General features: G+C 42.3%; 1 protein-coding gene across 18 annotated transcripts in view; it reads left to right on the forward strand.

Moving 5' to 3' along the window:
* The window catches only part of EIF4G3 (eukaryotic translation initiation factor 4 gamma 3), a 148708-nt gene that overhangs the window by 34960 nt on the left and 89740 nt on the right, over nucleotides 1-24008 (forward strand). For 14 of the 18 annotated variants that reach the window (XM_042794455.1, XM_042794463.1, XM_042794458.1 and 11 more), the window contains exons 2-3: nucleotides 8594-8669; nucleotides 16042-16185. In XM_042794455.1, the coding sequence (XP_042650389.1) occupies nucleotides 8594-8669; nucleotides 16042-16185 (220 nt within the window). Of the gene's footprint in view, nucleotides 1-3590; nucleotides 3609-8593; nucleotides 8670-16041; nucleotides 16186-24008 lie in introns of those variants that run through there. The other 4 variants (XM_042794456.1, XM_042794469.1, XM_042794472.1 and 1 more) reach the window with 2 other exon arrangements.

A 24008-nucleotide genomic window follows, 5' to 3' on the forward strand; every position in this document is an offset into this window, starting at 1 on the left:
TGAGCCTGAAAGTAATGAGCTCTAGATAATTAGGTGCTTGTCTGCAGGTGTAACTATTGCAGCTGGCTACAGCTGATGCTCTTAATATTGCTGATTTTTATTTGAAAGCATCATGAAATGAAAGAGATGCTGGAAATACAGTTAATTTGCAACAAAGAAGGTTTTTCTCCTGTTGTTATCTTCTCTAACCCCAGCGTTACTTTGGCATTCCTGTTTGGCTTGACTGTGAGACGTATCATATGTGGACCAAAGACTAAAATGAAATAATGGTGATAAGTAGCAAAATGTTGGAGTACACAGTGATGATGTCTGGTATGCATCATAGATTGATGAAAGACTTGATCTAATTTATCATCATTAATGATTAGCTGGATGGGAAGTAGTATCTTGAATTTCTGCCTTGGTTGCTGATGCAAAAATTGCAGCGCAGTACGTTACCTGCACGTCAGGAAGGTGAGTGAGGAGCAAAATCAGGTTGCAGAATGGATGTACGTAGGAAGAAAGACTTTGGAAATAGATATTTTGTGGAATGGATATTTAAAAAAAGCACGTAAGTTGGAGGATTTGGAGAAGTGCTCGGGTATAAATAGAACGTGCACTTTGAATGTGGCTGCTGCAGTGCAGCTTTAGCATCTTTAGTCAGAAAGGAGTGCTGGGTTATGCGTCAGGTATTGTGTGCCACCCTGAAGTGCAGCGATGCAGCCGGACGTGTAAATGCGAACGCCAGCACCCACAGATACAGAGCAGGGTTCGTCAGAGTGTCTCCGAAACGTGTCAGGACTCACTCGTGAGGGGAAGGGAGGAGAAATCTGAATAGCTGGGGGATGCTGGGTCTCAGCAGAGGTGATGCTGAGGGAAGGAGAGGGAAAACATGCTTTTCAGTAAGCATTTGAAGGTCACATTTTGCTTTCAAGCTGCAATTTTCAGAGGAGCCTTGGAAAGCTTGTCTTCCGACAGCCATTGAGGTTCACTGGGATTTGTGTGTCCCTTTTCTTTTGAAAGCGCTTGCTGCTGCCCTGTTCCTATTCAGTTCCGCGCAAGCACAGATCGGGTGACATTGTGGCAGACAGAAGGGAAAGGAAGTGCTTGGGGTTATTTGAAAGCTAGTACTGAGATTAATGATATGTAATTAGGTAAAAAGCTTAAGATGAATTTCAAGAAAAGTTTTTTTATGGGGAAAGTATTCATTTAGAGTATGGCATAAGCTGGGATAAGTAGTGAAAGCCTCACTGCTTATAACGTTTGCATCTGGACTAAAGCTTGGGAGAGGATACTTTAATGAGGGAGCACTTAAATGACAAAGGGATGAAAAAGCTTTATCACTTTCAGTTATCATCAAATAGTTCAAAGGGAGAGCAAGGAAAGAGTCCTGCAGTCAGTAATTCCTAATGAGGCAGTTGCAGTTCATAAAGGAGCCAGTGAGACTGTGGGGAACATCGACAATATTTATGTGGGTGCAACTCTGGTACAAAAGCAAAAGATAAATACCTTATTTAAGGTATTTGTTACAAGTATAAAATAAACCATAAATGAGAACTTAGAGTAAATTTGGTGTTACTGTTTAATACACAAAGTAACATGAAGGATTAAAAAGGTAGTTTGCACAAACACTTAATTGATCCACATAGAAATTTTAATTTGCTTGTGAACGTTGACTACACATGTTGCAGTAAAGGAGCCTTATATTAGGCCATAAAACGCTGAAACAAGCTTAATAATGGCTTTTGCCATAAGATCTTTCTGGGTATAAATCATTACAGAAGGTGGTGAATCTTGGAAGTATGGTTTGCATCTGTTTACAGGAATAGGGGTGTGATGATGTACTGCTCTGTTACATAGCTTGGTAATTTTAAACCATAAAATCCATTTTTGCCACTTTACAAACTCCTTTTATTGTGTTCCTTTATTTTTAAAATGTTTGGCTAGCCAGAAATGTGTCCTTAATATCAGAAATATGTATTGGTGTAAAGATGACGTGGCCTTCTAAGGAATTCTTCACCTGCAGCTCTTAACTTTGACCATATTTCTGAGCGCTTAGACCAGCAAAAAGTGGTATTTATTTTTGCCCCACTATAATAACAATAAACACCAAACATTGAAACAACAGTCCCCCATTCAGTTTTGACCTGTGATACAGTCAGGGCTCTGAATCATACTTTATTTTGACATCTAATCACATTGCACAAGACCAGTTGCATCCAAGAAAACTGAAATGCACCCACTGATTTAATACAGAGAGCCGGCTCATTCATTTGAGGTTCCACTGAAAGGCATGGCCCCCTTGGCAGGAATCTGCTAGCAAAAAAAAACCCCAAAATTGAGCAAACAAAAAAAACCCCAAAGCATCTCTGCAAGGATGGGAGATGTTGCATATCTGGGCAGTTGCTGGGGCTGGGATATGTCGTCGGATGTAGGCAGTGGAAGGGTTGGAGAGGGCTGAGCAGCAGGTTGGCATTTGATCAGGTGGTTCTTAAGCCTTTAAACATTTTCCAAAGTCCTTGTATTATGCTGGTCTTGATTTTTGTATTTAATTATATCTGATCTCTTGTTAACAAGAGTTGCTTAGCTCTGAAGGGTGTAAGGTGCTAGATCCTGCAAGACAGCTGAAAGAGTGGAGACACCAGGGACACTGGGGAAAACCGATATGTGCCTCTAATTAAGGGCTTGATTTGGTGTATACACAGGGGGATTGAATTATGGTTGCACAGACAACATGAATCCTGCCTTTTCCTCAGTTTGGAGTTGTTTGCTTGGTAACATGGCCTTTATTTTTTTCCCTTGGATGAAGTTTGTTTGGTTGTAGTAAGTATTTCAGCATGGAGAGAGTGGGTGACACTCTTTTGATCTTATATATTTATTTTTTTCCCTATGTGACATATCAAATTTGGAGTTTGGTTTTGTGTGTTTTTGTTGTTGTTGTTTTTATTTTGTTTTGTTTGTTTTTTGTTTGTTTTTTGTTTGTTTGTTTGTTTGTTTTTTAAGGCTGTAGTTTGTTTTACCAGCTTTCCTTCCCCTGGCTTCTGAAATGTGGCCTGTCAAAAGAGGAATTCATTTGGAAGAGAAAATTAGTTCATGAAGTACTAAATAAACAGGTTGGTGGTGGTGTGCATTGCTGCATTTGAGGGTTGAGAGCAGAAAGCTAAGGGAAACAAGTTGCAAAATCTCTTGCTGAGGAGTTTGTGTTGCGATTTAATTCTCCTTCCAATAGGCAGCATTGAAGCTTTCAAGCTCATCCTACATCACAATGCAGATTTATAAAACACAGCATACTGTAGGTGAGTTTATACTTTCTTTTGTAAGCCTGGTTTGCATTTTAACTGTATAAAATGTCAAAAGGAGCATGGTGCTACCTCCAGTCCCTCCTCCACTGTGTACACAGCAGAAGAATTTGGGTATCTGCAGCGTGGCAGTGCTTGGTACAAACCCCCTCCAAGGTATCGCTGTGAGCCCCCGCTGCACTACCTCTTTAAGACCACAAGCGTGCTGCGAGAGCTCCGCTTGCGAGGGCGAGAGGCAGGCAGGAGCTGAGAAGTCATCCCTGGATGGCACAGATGCTGCCGTGGGCTTCGCCGGCTCGCTAACGAAGCGCTCCAGGAGCTCGCTGCCAGGTAGGGTGGAACAAAAGACTTCGCCCGGTGAGCGGAGGACAGCAGGGCTGCGAAGGATGGGGTGATGCTGGGGAAGTTTCAGCAAGCTGCTGTGACTGGCGTAGCTTTTCCCTTTTAACCTTTCAAGCGAGCCCTTGTGGTTTCTGAACCTGCTAAATTAGGTGCTTCTGCTGGTAGGATGTTCACCCTCCTGCATTTTAATTGCATGTTAACCGAGAAGAGGCTGCAGAGGAGAAACACACTCTTTTAACAGCTCTCTGCCATCAAATACCTCCCCACTCAGAGGGTTTTTAAAAATTCCTTGCACCAAAAAACTGAAAGAAGTGCTTGAATTTGATGTGGTTTCTTACCCTTCAGTAATCTTGCTTGATGGTTTTATCTTGTGTTTTTTCAGTCGTTTAATACACGATTTCAGTACAAGTGGGGACACGCATCGGGATTATATAACCTAGGGGATAGCTGGTGGGAGACTCAGTATGTTTCTGTGCAGGTATAAAAATCATTAGTTCTGGAATGCTTTTTGTGTAACGTGTTTGCATATGCGCCCTTGGGTACTCTCAGATATTTTTATTCATGTGAGAAGGTGCTTACTCCTTACTGTCAACTGGAAGTGAAGAAAGAGGCCATCGGTGCATGCTCAGGATGAAATGGTTGCTAGTTGTTGAAAATGAGCTTAGGTGAGAATCACTGTTTGAGGGGAAAATGAATCCATTTTGGAAGAAAATGTAATAGTGTTTTTTCTTTCCGCCTCCAATCTTGGAAGCAGGAACAGAGCAGGAAAACCAGTACAAATTCTTGCTGTAAGAGCCTATTTTACTGCATGTTTTCAGGTGGTTCATTCCTGTAAAAGCACACAAAAATCTTGCAGTATTTCAGTCTTGATTAGAGCAAGCAGATAACTGTGATACAAGGGGGAAATTCCTGCAAGAAATTCCTCCTGACTTCTATTTAACTCTGTATTTGTTAGTGCCTCCGAATGCTCCAGTTGAGAGGCAGCTCTGGTCTGGATTTTTTGTATTTAATTGCTTTACAGAGAAGTCACATATTCTCCCTATCCTCAGAGCATGGCTGTGACTGTCTAATTAAAAGATTCTCCTCCTTTTAGGGAGACTTTTGGTTTAAAGAAAAATTCTCTTTCTTTTCCAACTAGCATTACTGTTTTTGCCTGCCTTCTCCCACTGGGTCTTTAATAGCTCCTGAAATTCCCCAGCTTGTAATCACTGCTGTAGCCAGATGGGGACTAGGTGGAACTCCCATTGCATCTGTGCCTCCTTTTATTAATCTGCCAGAATTATCTCACTTAGGTGGATTTTTAAATATATATTTCATGAGTTAATGAGCCCTAAACAGCAATGAAGAGAATCCAGAGTCAGTGCTACCCGCTGGCTGCTGTCCTTCCCCTGTTTTTTTTGGTGTGATGCTGATGGAGGAGGGAAAGCTGTAAAGAGTCATTCAGCCTGACACGAGCATGAAAAGTGGAGACTTCAGTTCCACTTTACTAACCTGCCGTTTGCAGATGTGATTTAAGAGGTTCGCTTTGCTTCTGCTCTTCTGCTTTATCTCCTGCCTCGTCTTTCCTCCCGGTGGTAATGGAAGGATCTCCAAAAACGGTGTGAGGTTTGGGTTTAGCTTTGCTTTTCCACCCTCCTGGATCATTTCAGAGCATGGCTGCACAAATAGTAGAATAGGAGCAGCTGAAGAGGGTAACATGGGTGGCAAAGATACGGAGGGGGAGGAGGAGGAGGAAGAGGAGGGAGGGCACAGGATCCTCCTGAATTGGATCTAAGCATGCCAGAATAGTAACATGAAAGAGCTGCCTCAATTATTCAGCATATCATCGTTTCTTTGCACTGTGGTTAATGAAGTGCTGCAATAGAGCCAGGATGGGTTATACTTTAGCGCTTAAACTTTACTGTGTGTGATGGGGGCAGCGGGGGGGCAGTGTTCCTAAGGTTTGCATTGCAGCTCGGGCTGTGCAGCTCTCGATGGTACCAAAATCTCTATGTAGTGAAAGGAGATGAGTGCCCTGGAGGATGGTTTGCTGTGGACCTGGATGGGATGCTGCTGCGGGAAGAGGTTTGGCTTCTTACCTGCCTGCCATGACCCATTCACGTCCCATGGTGGAGCCTCCCGTGCTGTCGCTCTTAACCCACCTCCAGGAAAAACAGTGTCATTAACAAGCGTCTGCTGATGAACTTTTGCAGTCATCCTGGCTCGCTCCTCCTGAAATAACAGCAGCTAGTACCCCAGACTGGATTCCTTTGGCAGATATAAGGGGAAGGAAGGTAGTTACTTCTATCTGGGGGGCAGAAATGAGCTCCAGGAGGCTCGCAGGGAAGCAGTAACCTTTCCACGGCCCCAGCTCTTTGCAGAGAATCAATCTGTAGATGCCAAAAGTTAGACGTTGGAAAGAATCGCTTTCTCCAACCATTATATCTCATTAAGGCTTACCGGAGTTTAAGGCGTTTTTGTCCCTAAGAGTCTCGTGTCCAGGTTAAATCCTTTGGCAAAAAGGACCTGAAAGGTTTCTTTTTAATCCGATGGAAATCATCGCTTTCCAGAAGTGATCTTAAGCGGCCACCCCATACTCTGAAAATCCATCTAAACTGCTCATTCCTTTAGGCAGCTCTTCCTGGGTGCAAAAAGAGAGGTTACTCTGCTCAAAGAAGATTATTTCCCTCCTGGCTTATATAAGTTCTAAAATAAGAAAATAAATCCCAACCTTCTTGAGGATGAAACAGTTTTTCCAAACTCAGGAGGAGGATCCCTTTTGAAGCAGTGATTGCTTCAATTATCAACACTGCCTTGAGATTCAAAATCTCAGCTGTGACAAAAGGCCAGCGACTTAAAATCCTGCCTCCTCCCTATTCTCCTTTATCAGAAGGTGGTTATGGGCGTGAGGGTAGGGTGCTATCTATGGTAGTGGTGTGCAGAAAATTTGTGAGTTTTCATTCTGTCTTGCAATGTGTTTCTAATTTTCCTCTCCCAGATTTTGTCTCTCTGGTGTTTTCTATAACTTAGGGATGAATGTAAGATCCTCAGGATGAAGACTAGGAGCAGTGCCTTGGCTCTGCTGAAATCTGTGGCAAATCGTCCCGTTCCTTCACTGGAGTCAGGATTTTTACATCTGATTTTGTTGTTAAAAACCTCTTTATTTTATCAAATGATACCGTGTATGCATAAGCTGGCAAGTCTGCAAATTGAAGACAAACCTTAGACCCTGAAAATAAATCCTTGCACTCTTTTGAAGAAGAAAAAAAAAAAAAAAAAATAGAGATGGAGGCTGAGTGAGCACCGTCTTGGGAACCAGCAGTACCAGATCCTCATCTTGGTTCTCTCAATCCGGAGCTGGTTGTAGGCATCCTGCTCTATACCTGCCAGGTTCTAACAGGCAAAGGTGTTGTGAAGGTCAGCGGCGGTCTTTCCAAAGAGTAATCCTATAATTCAGGGTTTTTATCATGTCCGGTGTTCAAACATTAAATATATAACAAAATTGGAAGTTTTTAGAAGAGTTTTTCAGCCTGCTTGATGAGACCTTTTTAGTGATGTGTTCGCAGTCAAAATAGTGCAATATCATAAATTCATTTCTGCTCTGCCTTAGCCCTGGTCTTGCAGGAGGAGCTCCGCCTGGGGCATGCTGCAAACAGTCGACAGATGCAGAGCGGGTCCCGTCTGAACAGTCTTTACTTCGCCCTTAAAATTTCATCTGTTCGAAGGAAGGGGGGCGGGTGGGACTGTGGAGCGTGGATCGCCATCAGGTCTCCACAGCACGGGCAGCGCCTCTCCTGCCGCTGTGATGTTGGTCCCTGCAAAGCTTTGGGCAGCAGCGGGTCTTCGGAGCTCAAACTTGTAGTGCGAAGGGAGCATTCCTGAAAGACTCAAATTACTCTTCTGGGTTCAAAATTTGACTTACAAGTGGGTTTTTTCCTCATTTGAACAAAACCCAAGAAGTGTTTTCATGATTTTTTTTTCAATTTTTTTTCCCCCCAATTTTTTTTAAGTGTCTGCCATCATGTTAACACGTGAGGTCTGCGTTGCTGGCTTCTGTGCAAGAAACTTAATCAGGCTGCTCTTATTTTCCAAGAGGCTTTGATGTATACAATGTAAACAGCAAAAAGGTGAAATAGGAATATGGCATTTAGTGGAAAATTCTGCAGCAAGTTAAGCATGGCTTTTTTATGACTGTGGGTGTTGGGTATTGAGTAGGCATATGCTGGACCTAAGGCCACAAGGCGTTAGCTAAGTCAGGAAGCTTTTTTCTTTTAAATACCTGCACCCCCTAGTTCTGTTTCACAAGTAAAGCAGATTCTAGCTTATTTGTTTGTTGCATAAAGTCCTTTTCTCTTTTTTTCCCCTGGATTCCCACATTACCTTTCCAACTTAAGAAAACTGTTGTAATTTGCTTTTAAATAACCCTGCAGCAGATCATCAAAACTTAAAATCTATCTGACAGCCCCTTTTAGGAGTGACTTTGGTGGGTGGATGAGGAAAGGAGTTACTGGTTGAAGAGAGGCAAACAAGGAAACAATTATAACACGATTCCTGCGTGGTTAGCAAAACAGGCGCTGCCTTTGTCAGAAAATGCCCTGCTGATCAGCAGGGTTTGTCTCACTGAATGTGAAGGGCTTGTGGGTTTTGGTTATTTTCCCTTACTCTTTTAAAAAAAAAAAAAAAAAAAAAAGGTGAGGGGTTCTCTTGCCAGGATGAAGGTTTGGTAGATTGTTCGGCGTTTTGTTTGCTTTCAGTTTCTCCTCCTGTATTTGTTGGCGACAGCTGCCTTCCGAAGCCCGCACTTGGCTCCTCTCTTGGCAAACCTTGGAGGGTCGGCGCTGCCTGGTTGCGTGCGAGTGCCTCGGCGGTGTTTGCGCGCCCGCCTGGGCGTGGAGGGTGACCGGCTGCGTTGGTGGGCGACGCGCTGGCTGTGTCGGTCACCCAAAACACGGCCCTTCCTTCGACGGTGCTTTCCTTAACTTGCCGTATTGCAGGATCCCCCGGGGTCCTGTTCAGCAGCCCCTCGAGGATCGGATCTTCACTCCGACGGTCTCCGCTGTGTACAGCACTGTGAGTATCTGGCTGGTGCCGCTGCGCTCGCGTTGCTTCTGAAAGGAACGTGCTTCCCAAGAATAAGAAAATGGTATAGTTTTTTTTAAAAAAAAACAATACTTGTAAAAAGCATGCAATTTAAAAAATGCAACTTTTTTTTTTTTTCCTCCTAAAATAAGCAGTGATGGATGAGGACCATGTTTTTTGCATGTGAGTAGGAAAAGAAGAAATCTTGGGGACTTCTGGGTCCATTCCTTTTTTTAAGTGTCTATAGTTCTCTTTAGCCGGGATGAGAGTAGGTTTTCTGAGCACGATTTTCACCTGAGTAAAAATGTCACTGGCCATGTTTTCAGGCTGTTGGCTCCATCTCTTCCCTGCCTCCTGCATCTCAAAGACCGGTTTGTTGGAGTGGCTGCACATTTCTAATAGTTTTTTTTTATTGGAAAAACAATCAAGGAAGATTTGTTTTTCACGTGAAACATTCCATTACCCAGAAGAGGAAATGTTTTGATTATAGATTGAATATTTGGGATAGGTGCTTTTGGCTCACTGTCTTACATGTTTGTTTATAAAGCTTGATTATCGAGGAAATTTAGGTTAGAAATGTTGTGACGTTTATTTGTGAACATATGATACTGTTTTCCTTTTATTAATTTCTTTTTTTCAAATGGTAGTAGCTGGAAGCCTGGTGTTATTTATAAGCTTTGCTAAATCAGCACAGCTCTGGGAAAGTAATGTTTTGCTTTTCTGGTGGGATAATGCAAATATTTTTAATGCCAAAAAAAAACGCTTTTTAAGCTGCTCTTTTAATTATTTGGAAAACAGGAAGAAAAGCTGTAGATAGGAGAAATTCACTGTATTTTATGCAGTAACATAAGCTGCTTATAGAAAAACATAAGCTGCTGTTCAAGGTTTTCTCCTTCCTCCTGTTTGCATGAATAACTGGCAAAGGGGTTATCAGCTCCATCTCCCCCATGTGCGGAGCCCAGGTCTGGAGCATCTTCGGCCTCTTCCTTTTTTGGGCTGTAGAGAAGAGTTTTGTGATCACCTCTTCTACCAGAGAGACTGCTGTCAAGATGCAAAGCCAAACTTTGCACAGGATTAAGTGCAAAAGTGCTGTCTGGTGCCTGTCAGTCCAAGAAAGGCAGAGACTCAGGTAGTAGTTGTAGTAGCAGAAAGACTTGGGCTTGCCCGTGGATGGTCTGGTGGCCAGCCAGCAGTGGATTTCCATCCAGGTGGGTCGGAAAGGTTGGGGTACAACTCTGACAAGGGTTTCAGGTTTCTAGGTTTGTGGCTTTGACAGCAGTGGATTGACAGACTTGAAGTGTGGACTGGTTTTTTTTTTTGGTTGGTTTGTGTTTTTTTGTTTTTTGTTTTTTTTTTTTTTTTTTTGCTAGCTTCATCCTCAAAATTGCATACATACTTATGTGTATATACATATGTAGGTATGCAAAAAAGCAAAACCAAAGGAACATAAATGTACAAACAGTTGTAATAAATAATTCAGTTTATATTATCCTTTATATACCTCATACAACACTTAAAAACCACTTTAAAAATAACTGAATTCCTTTTGGGGGAAAAAGAAGGTTATTTTTTTCAATTCATTCCTCCAAAGACATAATTCAGATGCCTGTGGGAAAATATGACTGTAAAAATTTAAATTAATGTAAAATATAAAAGTAACTGTGAAGAATGACCTAAAATAGCTTTTTCAGCATGGAAAAATATAACTCTTTGATATGTTACAGGAATAGAAGCCAGGGCTGGAAGTATCTCAGTTCTAGGCTTTAGGAAAACACAAGTTTGAAAGAAAATTTCTTGTTTTAGGGAAAGGAAAGAAATTTCTCAGCTAGGTTCCTTTTGAGCTTCTATTTGAAGCCCTTGGCAGATTGCAAATTTAGAGTAAGTCCTAGAAAAGATGAATTAGGCTGGAAGGAGGCACATGATCGGAGGTCCTTGACAAATCCATTCATCATAGGTCTCTGTGGTTTATTACATGAGTAGCAGCATCATGTATTTAAGGTGTGGGTTTGCAACAAATAGGTCATTTTTTAGTTTATGATTTTAATGTATAGTTTGTCTAGATTTTACAAAAGTCATGTAGTACAGAGGTATGGGAGACAGCACCATCTTCAGCGCTCGAGGACCGCTTTTTCACTTCCACATTTTATTTGCTTGGTCATCATATGTGGGTTTCCACTCGGATTATGTATCACAGTTTTCAGCTACGTGTGTTTTGGTGGAGGACAGCTGGTTTAGGAAGAGGTCTGTGGTCTGGTACCACGGCGCAGTGACTCTGAGCTGCCTCAGTGTGTTCCCTGTAGGTTATAGTATGTCATGCATGGGGTGGGAGGATGAATTATTTGAGATATGGGCAACCCACAGATGAAAACACTATTTTTAGTTAAAGATGAATAATTTGGTTATCCGTTCCATAACTTCCCACATGTATTATCAGGACCTCAGTTACGCATTCCTGAACTCTTTTTTTTTTTCCCAGAACTACGTGCTGCTTGCCAAAAATGGGAATGGAAAATCATGTGGCTTTCACTGAGCCCCAATAATCTCCCTTGAAATAAAATCAGAGGAACACATTTTCTTGTAGGGCAGAGATAGGAGGTGAGGAAGAGGCAAAGTGTGATTTTTCAGAAATTAAGTTTGTCTGAGAACTTGGAGATGTTCAAAATTCCCAACAAAACTTTGGTAGAGGCTCTTTCTCAGTTAAATAATAACTGATATTAAAAACAAAACCACCTAACCACGTCATATAAAATCTTAATTTGTTTTATATAGTATACTGTAGAAAATACTGATATTTGGTGCGTTGGGGATTTGGGGTTTTTTAGTAAATAAATGCACCAGTAGAATTATTTTAAAGCAAATCACAGTTGGAAATAATTGTTTCCATGAACTAATCTTGTAATAATTTCTCCTCATCAATAAAGGAGAATACCGTATCATAAGAGCTACTTTTGGACATAAAAATTTGGGGTTTCAACCTGTAAGCAGCTTCTTGCTGCTTCTTGGTGTTTCCAAATTCTTTGTACTGCAAGAAATTAATGCAGATTACTTTTACATTTGCTATAAGATCCCATACTTGTGTAATCTGGAAAGGGGAATGGAGGAAGAATGAAACTTTATTTCTGTTGTAAAAGATTTCAAATAAATACAGTCAAAGAAGCTTCTTGTCTTGGAGTTTGAGGAAAAGACATTGCCTTCTAACAGAAAAGGAACTGCACTAAAGGTGACCTTAAATATCACAGGCCACCGTGTGTGCCTGCCCTCAGAGTAATGGGGGCTGATTTCTGTTGAAAATGCAATTAATGTGGACGAATGATCAGAAGCAGATGTGCTCTTCAAATTCAGCATGAGGCATGGGTTGGGAATCAGATGAGAAGAATAACTGTTAACGTACATCCAGTTCTCACACAAATAACCTTTTCTGGCAGATTACAGTGGAGGTTTGTAGCTGCCTCAGTAACACGCTGTGATCTCAAGCGCTGAAGCTTGGACCATAAATACTGTGGGATGAATTTTTGTAGGCTAAGGAACAACACTGGCTCCTGTATGTGAACTGATTAGAAAACGAGTGTTAATTTGGTACAACTATTTGGAGAGAAGTGCGTGAAAATTGATTGGGTGTAGCCTTGAGCAGAGTTTCTGTAGCGTGGGTGGATCCAACTCTGGTTTAAATTTGCTGTGTTAACTGCAATCTCACTGTGTCTCGTTGGCGCAGGTACCACCTCCTGTCAGGTTGCCCAACTCAGTGCCAGCTGATGGTAAAGAAGGTAGTGGGAAAGTGAGGTGTTGAAGAACCTCCTTGCCCCAGAGTTTCAGTGACTAAGGCTTGCCTCCATCATTCGCTTCTTTGGGTGTTCACTTGGTGCCTTTTCTGCAACGGGGTGCCTGTTGGTGGCTCTCCCATAATTTCCCACCCAGCAGAGGTACTGTGATTCGCCTTTGTGTCCTTTAAAGGGATCTTCCTACAATGAGGAGAATCCTGCAGAAAAAAGAGATTAGGGAGGATTAGCTGCTCCGGCCACCCTGTGCTTAGAGGAAGGATCTGGGTCAGGAGGCCGACTCGCTTCCCTGCTCGGTTGTGGTGGAGGCTGCGAAGTGTGCGAGGGGGATGCTCAGTTCCTCGGATGCTGGCAGCGCTGCTTTGAACCTGCCGGCACCAGCCCGAGCGAATAAATTGGGTGCTGGAAGGAAAGAGGTTCTGTTCAAGTCTGAACTCTTTTTTTGGGGGGTTTTGTTTAGGGAAAGAGCAGTTCTTAATAATAAACCATTCACGGTAAACTGTTGTCGTATCGTAGCCAGGCATTCCCTGTCATTGAGGGATGTCTGTGGCATGCCCTATCCATTCTGATCTCATCTGAATGTTTCATGGACATAACTATGTGTCTGAAATTAGGTACTTGGAAGGGGGGAAGAATAATCCAAAACTTTCGGAAGATGCTAAAAGCAGAAGATTTAATCTCAAAAGGAAAAGAGAGAATTCCAGCCTGAGTTTTTATTTCATGTCTCATTCATTATTTTATTTAAAGCACAGACTTAAGGCTTCTGGAGAACTAAAGTTAGCTTCTTGCTACTCAGTGAAGAAAAAAAAAAAAGTAATGCCCTAGCAAGTTAATATGTAATTTGGTGTATCTATTTTTAGGGGAATAATTTAATCTCTAGATTTAAGAAGGATATTTGCTTTCATAGTAATCACAGACCACGTTTATGTTCTGCAGAATCCCTTTTAATAAACAGAAAACCAAACCTCAGGTGCTATGAGGGTAAGCATCCCATAACACAGGTGATGAGCTGGTAGAGTCTCTCTCTGGTTGACTTTTTTAAAATCAGTGAATAAACACATAAATTCAGCAGGTTTGTCTTCCTCTTATCACCTGTTAACATTCAAATATGCACCAGTTCATTTCAGTTTATTTGTAAGCAATTTGTTGTAGCCACCAAGATGAAGGTGTAGAAATACCTACGTTGCTGTAGCTGGCATGAGAGGCACTGAGGGGCTTTTGCTTGTGCTGGAAGGGCAGCTTGCCTTTTTTGTGGGTCCACTCAGCTGGACTTGGTTAGGAAGTCTTACCAGGCCAGTGGTTAGACTCCCATCAGATACTGTCCAAGTGTGGTGTTGCCAAAATATCAAGATGGTATGATTTTGTGATCGTTCTGTTGCCTTAATTAGGCTTTAGAGCAAATGTTAGTGGGTCCAGACCTGCGTCTGTAATGTATCTGCTACTTGTCTGCTGCACTGCACAGGCGTATCTCGTGGCCCATCATTCACACAGCTGCACAGCTTTGCTATCGGGTTGGATTCCAGATTTCATACCCAGTTCAGAACAGCATTCCTTGCAGTCTTCAGTTAACCTCCAACCTAGGTTATTTGCATGTTTTAATTTCTGAAGAAGACTGTTGAATGCTCACACTAACCTGGGATATTATTAGTGTCCCCATCCTCCTTGTCAAATGTCCACGTTGACTTGGGTGCTGTTAGAGATCAGAGAATTTCCCATGGCTCTGGCCTTAGTTGGAATAGCGTATGCACTTGTAAGTGTAGGGAGGTAAAAGCTGGGAGTGTCTGAAGTACCACAGCTATTGCAAAATTACATTTTTTTTTTCCACAAGAAATGACGTTCAAGGGGAAATCTTGGTGATGAGTATGCACTCAACCTACCAATGGGGCTGTTTATATGAATGATTTACTTCTATTTTGTGTTGCCTTTGCTTCCTTTTCCCCTCCTTAACCACATTTTTTGATATCCATTGTGATACGTAGTCACTTCTGAGCACAGCCTACTGCACGATTGACATGACAAGTCTTTCAAGGTTGTTTTAGGAGTCGTGTAAGAGACTTTGATTTTCTTGGGGTTTGGATGTGGAAAGTTTTATGATGCTCTCTAATGCTGGTTTCATATCAACTGACCGAGGCTGTGTGCACACACCTGCCAATCTAGAACAGCCAGAAAAAAAAGAGATGATTCTCCCCTGGAGAAGGATCCAGCTGGGGACAAAGGATGAGGTTCTGTGATGTGATCCACCCTTTTCTCTGATGAGCACGAGGGTGCTGTAAATCTTCCTGCAGGGAACGATACTGGACCATTTCCAAGCCTCAAGAAATTGCACATTGTGATTCTCCTTGCTGGTGCAGCTGTTTTAGTGGTTTAGGTAGAGTAACGACAGGCATTGATACTTGGACTGCAATAAAATCACTTGGAAAAAGCATTTAGTAATGAACTCTGTGACTTCTGCTCTCATACTTTGCTCTCTTGGAGCTTGGTGCTAATACTCTGTTAAAGAACAAGAGTCAGGAATTTCCTCTGTCTTCCTTACTCACGATGGGGAAATACATACACACACATCTACCTATGCAGTGGCAATGTTCCCTTCTAAGCATTGCCTGTGTTGTGCTCTTAAGTGCCTGTAGCTAAGTTGTGCTTTTCAGCAAACAAAATCATAGAATCATAGGATGCTAGCATGGTTTAGGTTGGAAGGGACCTTAAAGCTAGTCCCAACCCCCCTGCCCCGGGCAGGGCCCCCTTCCCCCAGCCCAGGGAGATCCCAGCCCCATCCAACCTGGCCTGGAACCCTTCCAGGGAGGGGGTCTGAGGAAAGGTCAGTGAGAAGCAAGTGCTGGACTTCTATACTACGAGCTTTAACCAAATCTGCAAAAATTCAGTTGTATTGAATTGCTGGGGGGTGCCACCCAATGGTTCTGTGATTCTTTTTTTCCTTTGATTCTCCTTTATTTACTATAGCGACTATATAAAGTATATTTAAAACATTTCCATCATGGAGGTAGTCAGTGGAGCAAGTATATGTGCCATGAATATATTTGACAACATTTTGCTTATTGTGGTTTGATGAGTGGTTCTTTTTAATAGAAGCTGAGAAAGGAGATAAGTATATGCAAGAATTACTTTGGTATTTCATTATTTGCTTGTGGCAAGCCCTTCAGATAACAGGGCCTCTGTGCAGTCCTTTTTTTCCTTTTTGGAGAGGAGTGTGCAAATTTTCCCCTCACTTTGTTTTTTGGGTCACTGGTAATGTGTATCCCTTTGCAGAATCACAGTATTGTTTGATATGGCACATAATGGAAAGATCGGAAGATCCCAGGCCTGAAGTCAAAGGGATATTGCAAAGCAAGACCCAGCAATAAAGCTCATCCAGTTCCTACACATTTCCACCAGTGACTCCAGCTGTTGGTCTTATTTTCTGATCCTCCTCTGTTTTTTGGAATCATATAGTTAACTAATTTGTACAGCGTATCACTTAGCTAAATATATATTATTTTTGATATATATAAAGATGCTGCTAACTGCTTTCTTAAAAAGAAGATTACAGTATTTGTACAGATTGGATTACTAATACTATGTTTTACTAACAGTTTATCTCCACACAGGTAACACAAGTAGCAAGACAACCAGGTCCTCCTGCCCCATCCCCTTACACTGCACATGAAATAAATAAGGGACACCCAAATCTTGCTGCAACACCACCGGGACATGCGTCGTCCCCTGGGCTTTCACAGGTAAGACCTGGCATTGGGGCGAAGCATTTCCAGCTTCCCTCTTTTCCAATTCTCAGCTTTGCTGCTCAAAAATTGACATAGCTGTCTTGTCTGTGGCCGGCGGAGAAAACTTGATTAGTGAGTGATGTCTTTATGCGGCTCAAACCTTGCAGTGACTTTTAGGTAAGGTAGCACTCAAGTTTATTAGGCATCAGTTTGCTGTTGATGCTGTAACAGAAACTGAAAGCAACTTGAAAAATTATAGGAAATACTGATTGATGAGCAATGTGCTTCACTGTTGTGTTAGGCTGCTTTGGGGCATGGCTCGACTGCCATTTTAAACACCGTAAAAGTGCCTGATGTCCTCTTAGGGATTTTTCATTTCAGACGTTTTGTATAGGGCGCTGCAGTTCTGTAACTCACCTAAGAAGTGGGACAGTAAAATGAGTTACAAAAATGAATGCTAATAAAAGAAGCAAGACAAAGGACTGATTACAAAAAAAGTACAGAGGAAGAGATAAATAGGAGTTCTAATAAGAACAGAGAAATAGCGTTTAGTAAGATAAGTGGAATAAATTGGTCTTTTTGTAGTCTTTATTAGATGAATATTCTACAGGGTTGATGGGAGAGTGGAGAAGCTTATCTTAAAAAAAAAAAGGGGGCAAAAGGGACAGGTAATGGGGTGCAGAAAGAAGGGAGATAAAAGATACGGGATTGAGGAAAGTGGGATATGTAAAAGCATTGAGGTTTGAGATAGAGGAAAGCCTTATGTTTCGTTTGTTCTTGTTTAATTTATACTTGTTTGAATAAATGGAATAAAGTAGGAAGACATGAGTAGGTCTGCTATTACGAAGTGCAGTTTTGTTCTGAACAAGATGTTAAGTGGGGAGGCGGGATGACAAGCTGAGGATGGGCTGGCAACCGCTGCGTGCCACGGCGAGGTGGCGGTGAGAGCCTCGAGCATAGTGCGGCCCTGGGAAGAGGCAAGCTAGTCCTGCTGCCAGCCTCTTTAATTTGGATGAAATATTAAACTGCAGCTGACCTTTTAGACTGGGAGATGTGTGAAAACAAATAAGGTCATGTAAGGAACACTTCACCTTAATATTACGTGTTCTAGATAAAGCTTGGTGGGAAAACTGAAAACTTGTCGTTATGTTTGAAAATGTGCAAATGCTCATGCTTTATGGAGTGGGAAATTAGAGGCTGAAGTATCTATTTAGAACCATAAGTAGCTTGCAGGCATTAGTCAGCGGTATCGGAGCTGTTTCTTACACTCTTGCTGCATGGTTGTTGGAAATAAAGTCTCTGGTTTGAAGACTGAGCCTCACATAACAGAGGGAGAATGTAGTAGGGTTGCAGAGCAAACCCTAAAGTGTTGTCTGGCTTGTGTCATGTATCAAGAAATTCATTCCTGGTAAACCTCGTCAACAGAGGGAAGCTAATCATGTGGCAGATAAGAAGGGAAGAAAGAGAACATTCTAGGCAGCCTCTTTAAAAAAAAAAAATATTCTAATCAAGGTTTTTTTTTTTTTCCCCCTTAATATTTTCCTGTTGAGTCAGTGCATACGTAGAGAATGGTCTCTGTGCCAAATCACCACTGCAGCCAGCCGGGAAAACGCTTGTTTCCTGTTCTGCTGGCTCTTATCGTCTTGGAAATGAGCGTCAGATTGTGTCACTCTGATGCTGCTAGTAAGAGTGGTTTGACCTTACGTCCTCCATGTCAGCTGAGGATCCTTGAGGGCTCTGGGAGGGTATTTGTCCTCTGGCTGTATGGGGCTGGCCCTTGCGTGCTTAGTGAGGGGAAGAAATAGCAAGATCCGAGGTTGTAAGCCAAGCGAAGCATCGGTCATTGCATGCTTTTGGGACCAGAGAGGAGTGAGGTCTGGGGAGCTTTCCCTAAGTGATTCCTACAGAGCTGGGATTCGGTAGCAAAGCAGCAAAAACAGTGGGTTCTGTTCATTCACAGCATCTACTTGCTTCTCAGATATTTTCACTGTTGAGTTGTCCCATCAGTTGAGCCTCTCATTTGCAGCTGGAGGTGGTGGTGAAGAATCAAAATGGAAGTGCCTACACATGGGACACCTCCACCAGTAAAGCTTAAAAGGGGTTCAAGACTCTTGACATAAGCAGTTACAGGATAATCTGGCCCCAGAGAAAGTTTTCTGTACCCCTGAACTATTAAAGGCTTGAGTAAACTTAAGTGGTTTTTAAACACTGGAATTCTGAATGTTCTTATGTATATCTCACTTTGACCCCTGTCAGGTGTTGAGTTTCAGTACTATATTATGGTAAGAAATTCCCCAGTTGAGTGCAGTGTTAGATGAAAGTATTACCTTTTCATTGCATCTCATTTGTCTCCTGTGGGTTTCATTGAATGCCTTCTTGTGCTTGCGTTAAGAAACGAGGTGAGTGGAAGTTTCCAATTTCCAGACCACTTGTAGTTTTGTGAACTTCTATCATGATTTCATTTATTTGCTTTCTTCTAGGTAAACTATCAAAATCCTTTAAATCTCTCAGCACTTCAAAGTTTTTCCATGCTGTAATTGTTCTTTCTGTCTGATTCTTGGACCTCTGAAATCCTGCTGTTTTCCTTTTGATACAAAGGGACCTGAACTGACGTGGTATTCTGATGAATGGATTATTACTGATTCTTTAACAGCAATGTAACACTTCACAAGCTACTCTGTCTCTTAACAACCCATGCTATGTTGATGATTAAACATTGAACAAAGGTTGTCTTTGCATTTGGCCAGTTGTGCCTAATGTAGGGCTGTGCATTTGTGCATAGTGAGGGGGGTGTGTCTGTTCTGGATTTGACAGAGTAATTAAAAAGGTAAGGAAGAGATCACTTCATTTGAATTAGAATCTGATTTGAGGGGGTCATTGATTTATCCACCAGAACCATGACTTAATAAATAAAACTGAGTCTTTCCAAGATAGGGACTGCTGTTTAGGCAGTAGTGAGTGAAAATATATATGTATGGTTTTGGGTATCATGAAGGTCAGAAAATAATTGTGCCGGTGACAGAATATGTGTTACCTGCTTGTGTGGTCACAGATTACTCGGAGTGCTCCCTGTCAGTCCAGGGCTGAGAGCTCAGTCCCTTGCTTTTATCTAGTAGGCATCTCAGCAGCCTTCCGCTTAGGGCTCGGAGTTGCTTACCAGTTTCTTCAAGTGGGGATCTAGCAGAAGTCAGGCTGTGAAGGAGAATGGAGGGTTAATAAATGCTGCGGTTCCACAAGTGGTCCCCTCACTGTGCTGGCTGCTCTAAAGCTACCTGTTTCAGTAAGTCTGGGTGATGGGAGATGAGGTAGTGTCTTAAAACGCTAGTAAGTGATAAAAGAAACCACTGTCCCTTGCAAAAGCTCTGGGAGCTGGACCTCTTCATGGGTCCGCAAACTTCTGTGCCACAAGATGACAGCATCGTGTTGAGTGGTCTGCAAGAGAGACTTGGGGAACTGCAGATCAGGAGATCTATGGGATATTTAGTGTCTTCTGTGGGAAGAAAAGTCAGGTGCAAATGAATGTTGTACCTCTGTAGCTGGCTTTCCTTTAACTTTATTTAAATAAACAGAAACCAGATGGTCATGCCGTGCTGTGGTTTGGTGTCTTTTTCACTTATTCTTCTACCTTTTCCATTTGACATAGCCAAAACAAGAGAAAGGCTTGCTGTTTGACTTCCTCCAAAGTCTTTCGTAATGGCCAGCCTCTGGCACTTTGCTGCCCTTCAGAATTAGTTTCTGCAGCAAAATGAGAAGAGCTTGGCAGTGATGTGAAACAGTCCCACACCCCGACTCTGCAGCAAGAGACAGCATTTCTGCTTCCCAAATTCCAGGGCCTTGAAATCATACTGCTGCTCTCAGGAATGTGTTGAACTCCACCAGCGTTGGGGAATGTGCAGCACATGTTGCTGCAGTGATGTTATGGCCAGATGTGGCCCCACATACATAAAATTTCATATTTCTGTTCTTATCGTGCGAAAGGGCCCCTCGTACAGACTGGGAGAGGAGGGGCACATCTCTGCCTCCTCTCTTGGCTTGCAGGCTTCAGAAGTGGCTGGCTTGAGACAATTTTCTTTCTTGAGCATACAGAAGAAAAAAGTAGTGATTGAAAAAGGAGAGGTTTTTCCTTGGGCGTGGCTACTGGAGCAAGTTATCCTGAGATCAGGTAGGGCATGGATTTACAGTGTGCCGGGCACTGCAGGGTAGCTGCTTGCCTGAGCACTCCATCCCATGATGGATGTGAGATAGTCCAGTGCAAGTAGTGTAGGCAAAGAGCATTCACAGAGGCAGTTAACACAAAGCAGCTGAAATGCTGTAAATCTACCCCCTGCTCTGGCTTTACATTATAGTAATTTATGGTGTAGCCATAAAGATGAAAATAACGAGAAAGTGGAGCTCTTCCAAAGCAACCAGACTGGGGCTTGGAAGGAGGCATCAGAAAAGTGCTTCCCTCTGTCCAGTGAGCAAACAAAAGAGAAGGAGAGGGCTCCTTCAGTTGTACCATGAGCAGCAGGCAGCGTGTGAAGCTTAGGGCATCAGGAGAAGATGATTTTGTCCCTCCTTGTCACCTAGGAGTGTTTTGAAGGATCCCAAGGAACAAGTGCAGTGGGTTCTGGCATGTGAGATGAAGCAACCCAAGAGGGGAATGGTTTGGAAAAGACTCTTGGCTTTCTCTGTCCCAGCTTTAAAACTGCAGCCTCTGATGTGCATGCTGAGGGATTCTTTTAGACTGACCACGCTTAGAACAAATGGCCAGGGGTTTCCTCTGTAATTGGGGAAAGCTTTAGCTCTTGTTAAGAACACACTGTGCACTGAGCAGATCGGTGCTTGGTGCCCACAGCTACCTCTTAGGATAAAATGATGGAGTATCCAGTTAGCAGAGGACCTTGTGGCATCTATTGAGACCTTACTCTGAAGCTGTTGTAGTTATTGGCAGCTGTGTTTAATAATCCCTTATCTGTTTCTGACAATTTTGAGATACACCCGCAGAAAACAAAAGTGGGAGAGAGCTGAATTCTCAGGATCTTGGTGTACAGAGACCTTGACTTTTAGGTGGCTGATTTAAATCCAAAACAGACTGTACTAGCTGAAACTTGTTACCATCTGGTTCTTTGCCTTAAGTGAAAAGAGTTTTGTGGTCTCATTCTGGTCCTCAAAAATGTCACCATCGCTAAATTAGCGTTTGTAATAGCAGTGAGACATTCCTTAGTACCTTAAGGTCTGGGAATCTGTGCCAGGAAGCATGTCTGTGTGCCATCTGTGGCATGTTTATAGGCAATCCCCAAGCCCCTCTTTTATTATCTTGGATCCTTTCTACAGGAGCTGGAATCCTGTTATAACCATGATGTTTATTCAGTACTTCCCTCCCATCATTCGTAGCCCAATTTAGATTTTTAGACGCTTTTAATAAAGTGATGTTTATTAATGGATTGGAATGGAAGGAGGAATGTAATTTAATCTTAACCTCACCCATTCGTGCCCAGTGATAAGTCAGGTGCCCTGGGATGTGGTGAGTGTTACACTAGCTGGTCACTCCTTGTCTTGGAGGCAGCTGCTTTCTGGGTTTTGCTGCCCATGAACTACACGTTACACTTGTCTTCCCCCAAACGCAGATACTCCCCGTTATCAGAGTCCACGTATACTTTGCTAGGAAGAAGCAATCTGTGTAAAGTCAGATAATAAACTTCCGTGGCCCTTGGAGCACGAGGGGCTCTCTATGGTCTCATTTGTTCCAACACCCTGTTATCATTTTCTGTGTTTGGAGAGCATCTTTTATGGACACCTTTGGTTGGAGCTGGTTCTCTAAGCTTTGCAGGGAGCTCTTCACCCAGAGAGGTTTTCCCTATAGGAACCTCCTTGTTTTATGTAAGGTGCCATTATAGCAGATTTCATGTTGATTAAAAACACACAGAATCCTGTAACTAGTTGAGCAGGTACGGTTGTCAGTCGGGATGTTAATTAGCAATTGCCTTTGTGGCCACAATGGTGTGGACAGACAATGAAAGATTAAACTCCCCTTGTCTAAGGGAAGAAATTGGGGCCGGATGAGCCGAAGGAGAAGTTTACATGTATGTGCTGCCCCTCCAAACAGTGGATTTCAGTTTCTTGGGTCTTCTGTCCATACCAGATAATGAAGATAAAGAAATTTAAACAACTAAACTGTTGATAGTGCTTTGTGGGCAAGAAGCCTGCCTTCCAGACATACATATTAATGTGTTTTTCCTGAGTAGCTGAGAATTTTGGCCTCTTGTACTTCTCACTTCTTTTCTTGTGCATGCTTCTGTACATCCGGGTCAGACTTCTTTACAACACTTATTTTTAATGCAGCTCAGTAATTCTGAGCTTGTGGGAATATATGACTGCAGGTAGCGATTTGAAAATGTGAGTTATTTAATAGCTGATAAATCCAGCGGAAGTGTAATCTTCTTTTGGCCTTTATGTTAAAGACCTGCTGGAAGCGCAGCTGAACTCTCTGTTTTGTAATAGGATTAGTAGGTTTTTGATTGGGTTAATAATGCTGGGAGTATTTGCTCATACAACATATTTCATTATTTTTGATTCATTGCTGTGCCTTTTACCTCCTTAGTTTAAATCTGGGCAAATCTGTGCTGGAAATGCAAAGCACGTCTTGTCTCGGCACCTGCTGGTGGTGCCTTTTGGGCTTCAGGGTGCTTTTGTGTAGGGATGCTCAACTTCATGGTAGTCTTCTAATTTGAGGAGAGCAGCCGAGTGCAAGAGCTGCAGGAAAGGATATCTGGGATAGTGGGGAAGGCACAATGTAGCTTCAAATGGCAATTAATGCTATTTTATAATTATTTAACCTTGGAAAGAGTTAACTTTCAAAAGATGTGACGTAGGTGGGATGAATTAATTGCTTTTAATATCTGTGCACTTAGGAAGGACTAGAAACAGCCTTTTTTTTTTTTTTTTTTCTACCAAGGAAAGGAATGAAAAATCTGTTAGAATTTTATCATGTACATGTGCAAAGGAAAGATTGCAGCACAAATGCTGAGTCTAGTTGGGACTAGGTCTGCTTGCAGACCCACCCCCTCACTGCTGCTATGTTTTTCAGTGGGTTGCTGCTTTGAGAGATGTGTTTAATACTTTTCAGTGTGGTCTTGTGTGCCCAGTGCGGGAAGATGGATGGGTTTTCTACTGCTCTTGAGCTTTTTCTTTCAGGAGTAGCCCTAGCCTGGCTCAGAGTCTTCCCTGGCCCATCCAACTTGGTGTAAACGGAGTTATTTTGAATAAGAAAGCTCTCACAGTAGGTGTCTTGGCCACACAAGGCATCCTGAATGCAAGATCTAGTGGAAGAGCTTTCTTCTGGCTTGTGATACTACTGTGAATCAAAAACAGTTTTAAAAGTGCCAGTTACTTTTTTTGGGGGGGTGGGGGTGTTGAAACAGTATTTTTAATAGAAAATCAAACTCCTCTGTAGCTACTTTAAAATTCTACATTTCCATTTCTTTAAGAGTTTTGCATGCATGTTTTCTGTTCTCACAGTCATGTGGACTGTGCTTTATTTTGATGCTTTTCAGACTTTACCACTCGTTGAACCACATTTTTCTTCCTAGTATAAGAAGACAAAATAATGTGAGGCAACTTGCCATTTTCTTATGTTTAATAATTTCTATTCTGGCATTCCTTCTGTAATAATACCTTCTGTTCCATGCAACTTAATGGATGTTTTCTTGCATGCTCCAGAAAATAATGTAGTTTTTAAACAAACACAATGTGTTGCAGAAGGCAGTATGTCCTGATAAACACCAAAGTCAGCACAAAAGTCAGAGCTTTACACAGCCTGCATTTTGTGAATGTAGAGGGCATAAAATACCCCTGCA

The sequence above is a fragment of the Tyto alba genome, unplaced genomic scaffold, assembly GCF_018691265.1.
Source record: "Tyto alba isolate M040663 unplaced genomic scaffold, T.alba_DEE_v4.0 Super-Scaffold_20000042, whole genome shotgun sequence".
Lineage (NCBI taxonomy): Eukaryota > Metazoa > Chordata > Aves > Strigiformes > Tytonidae > Tyto > Tyto alba.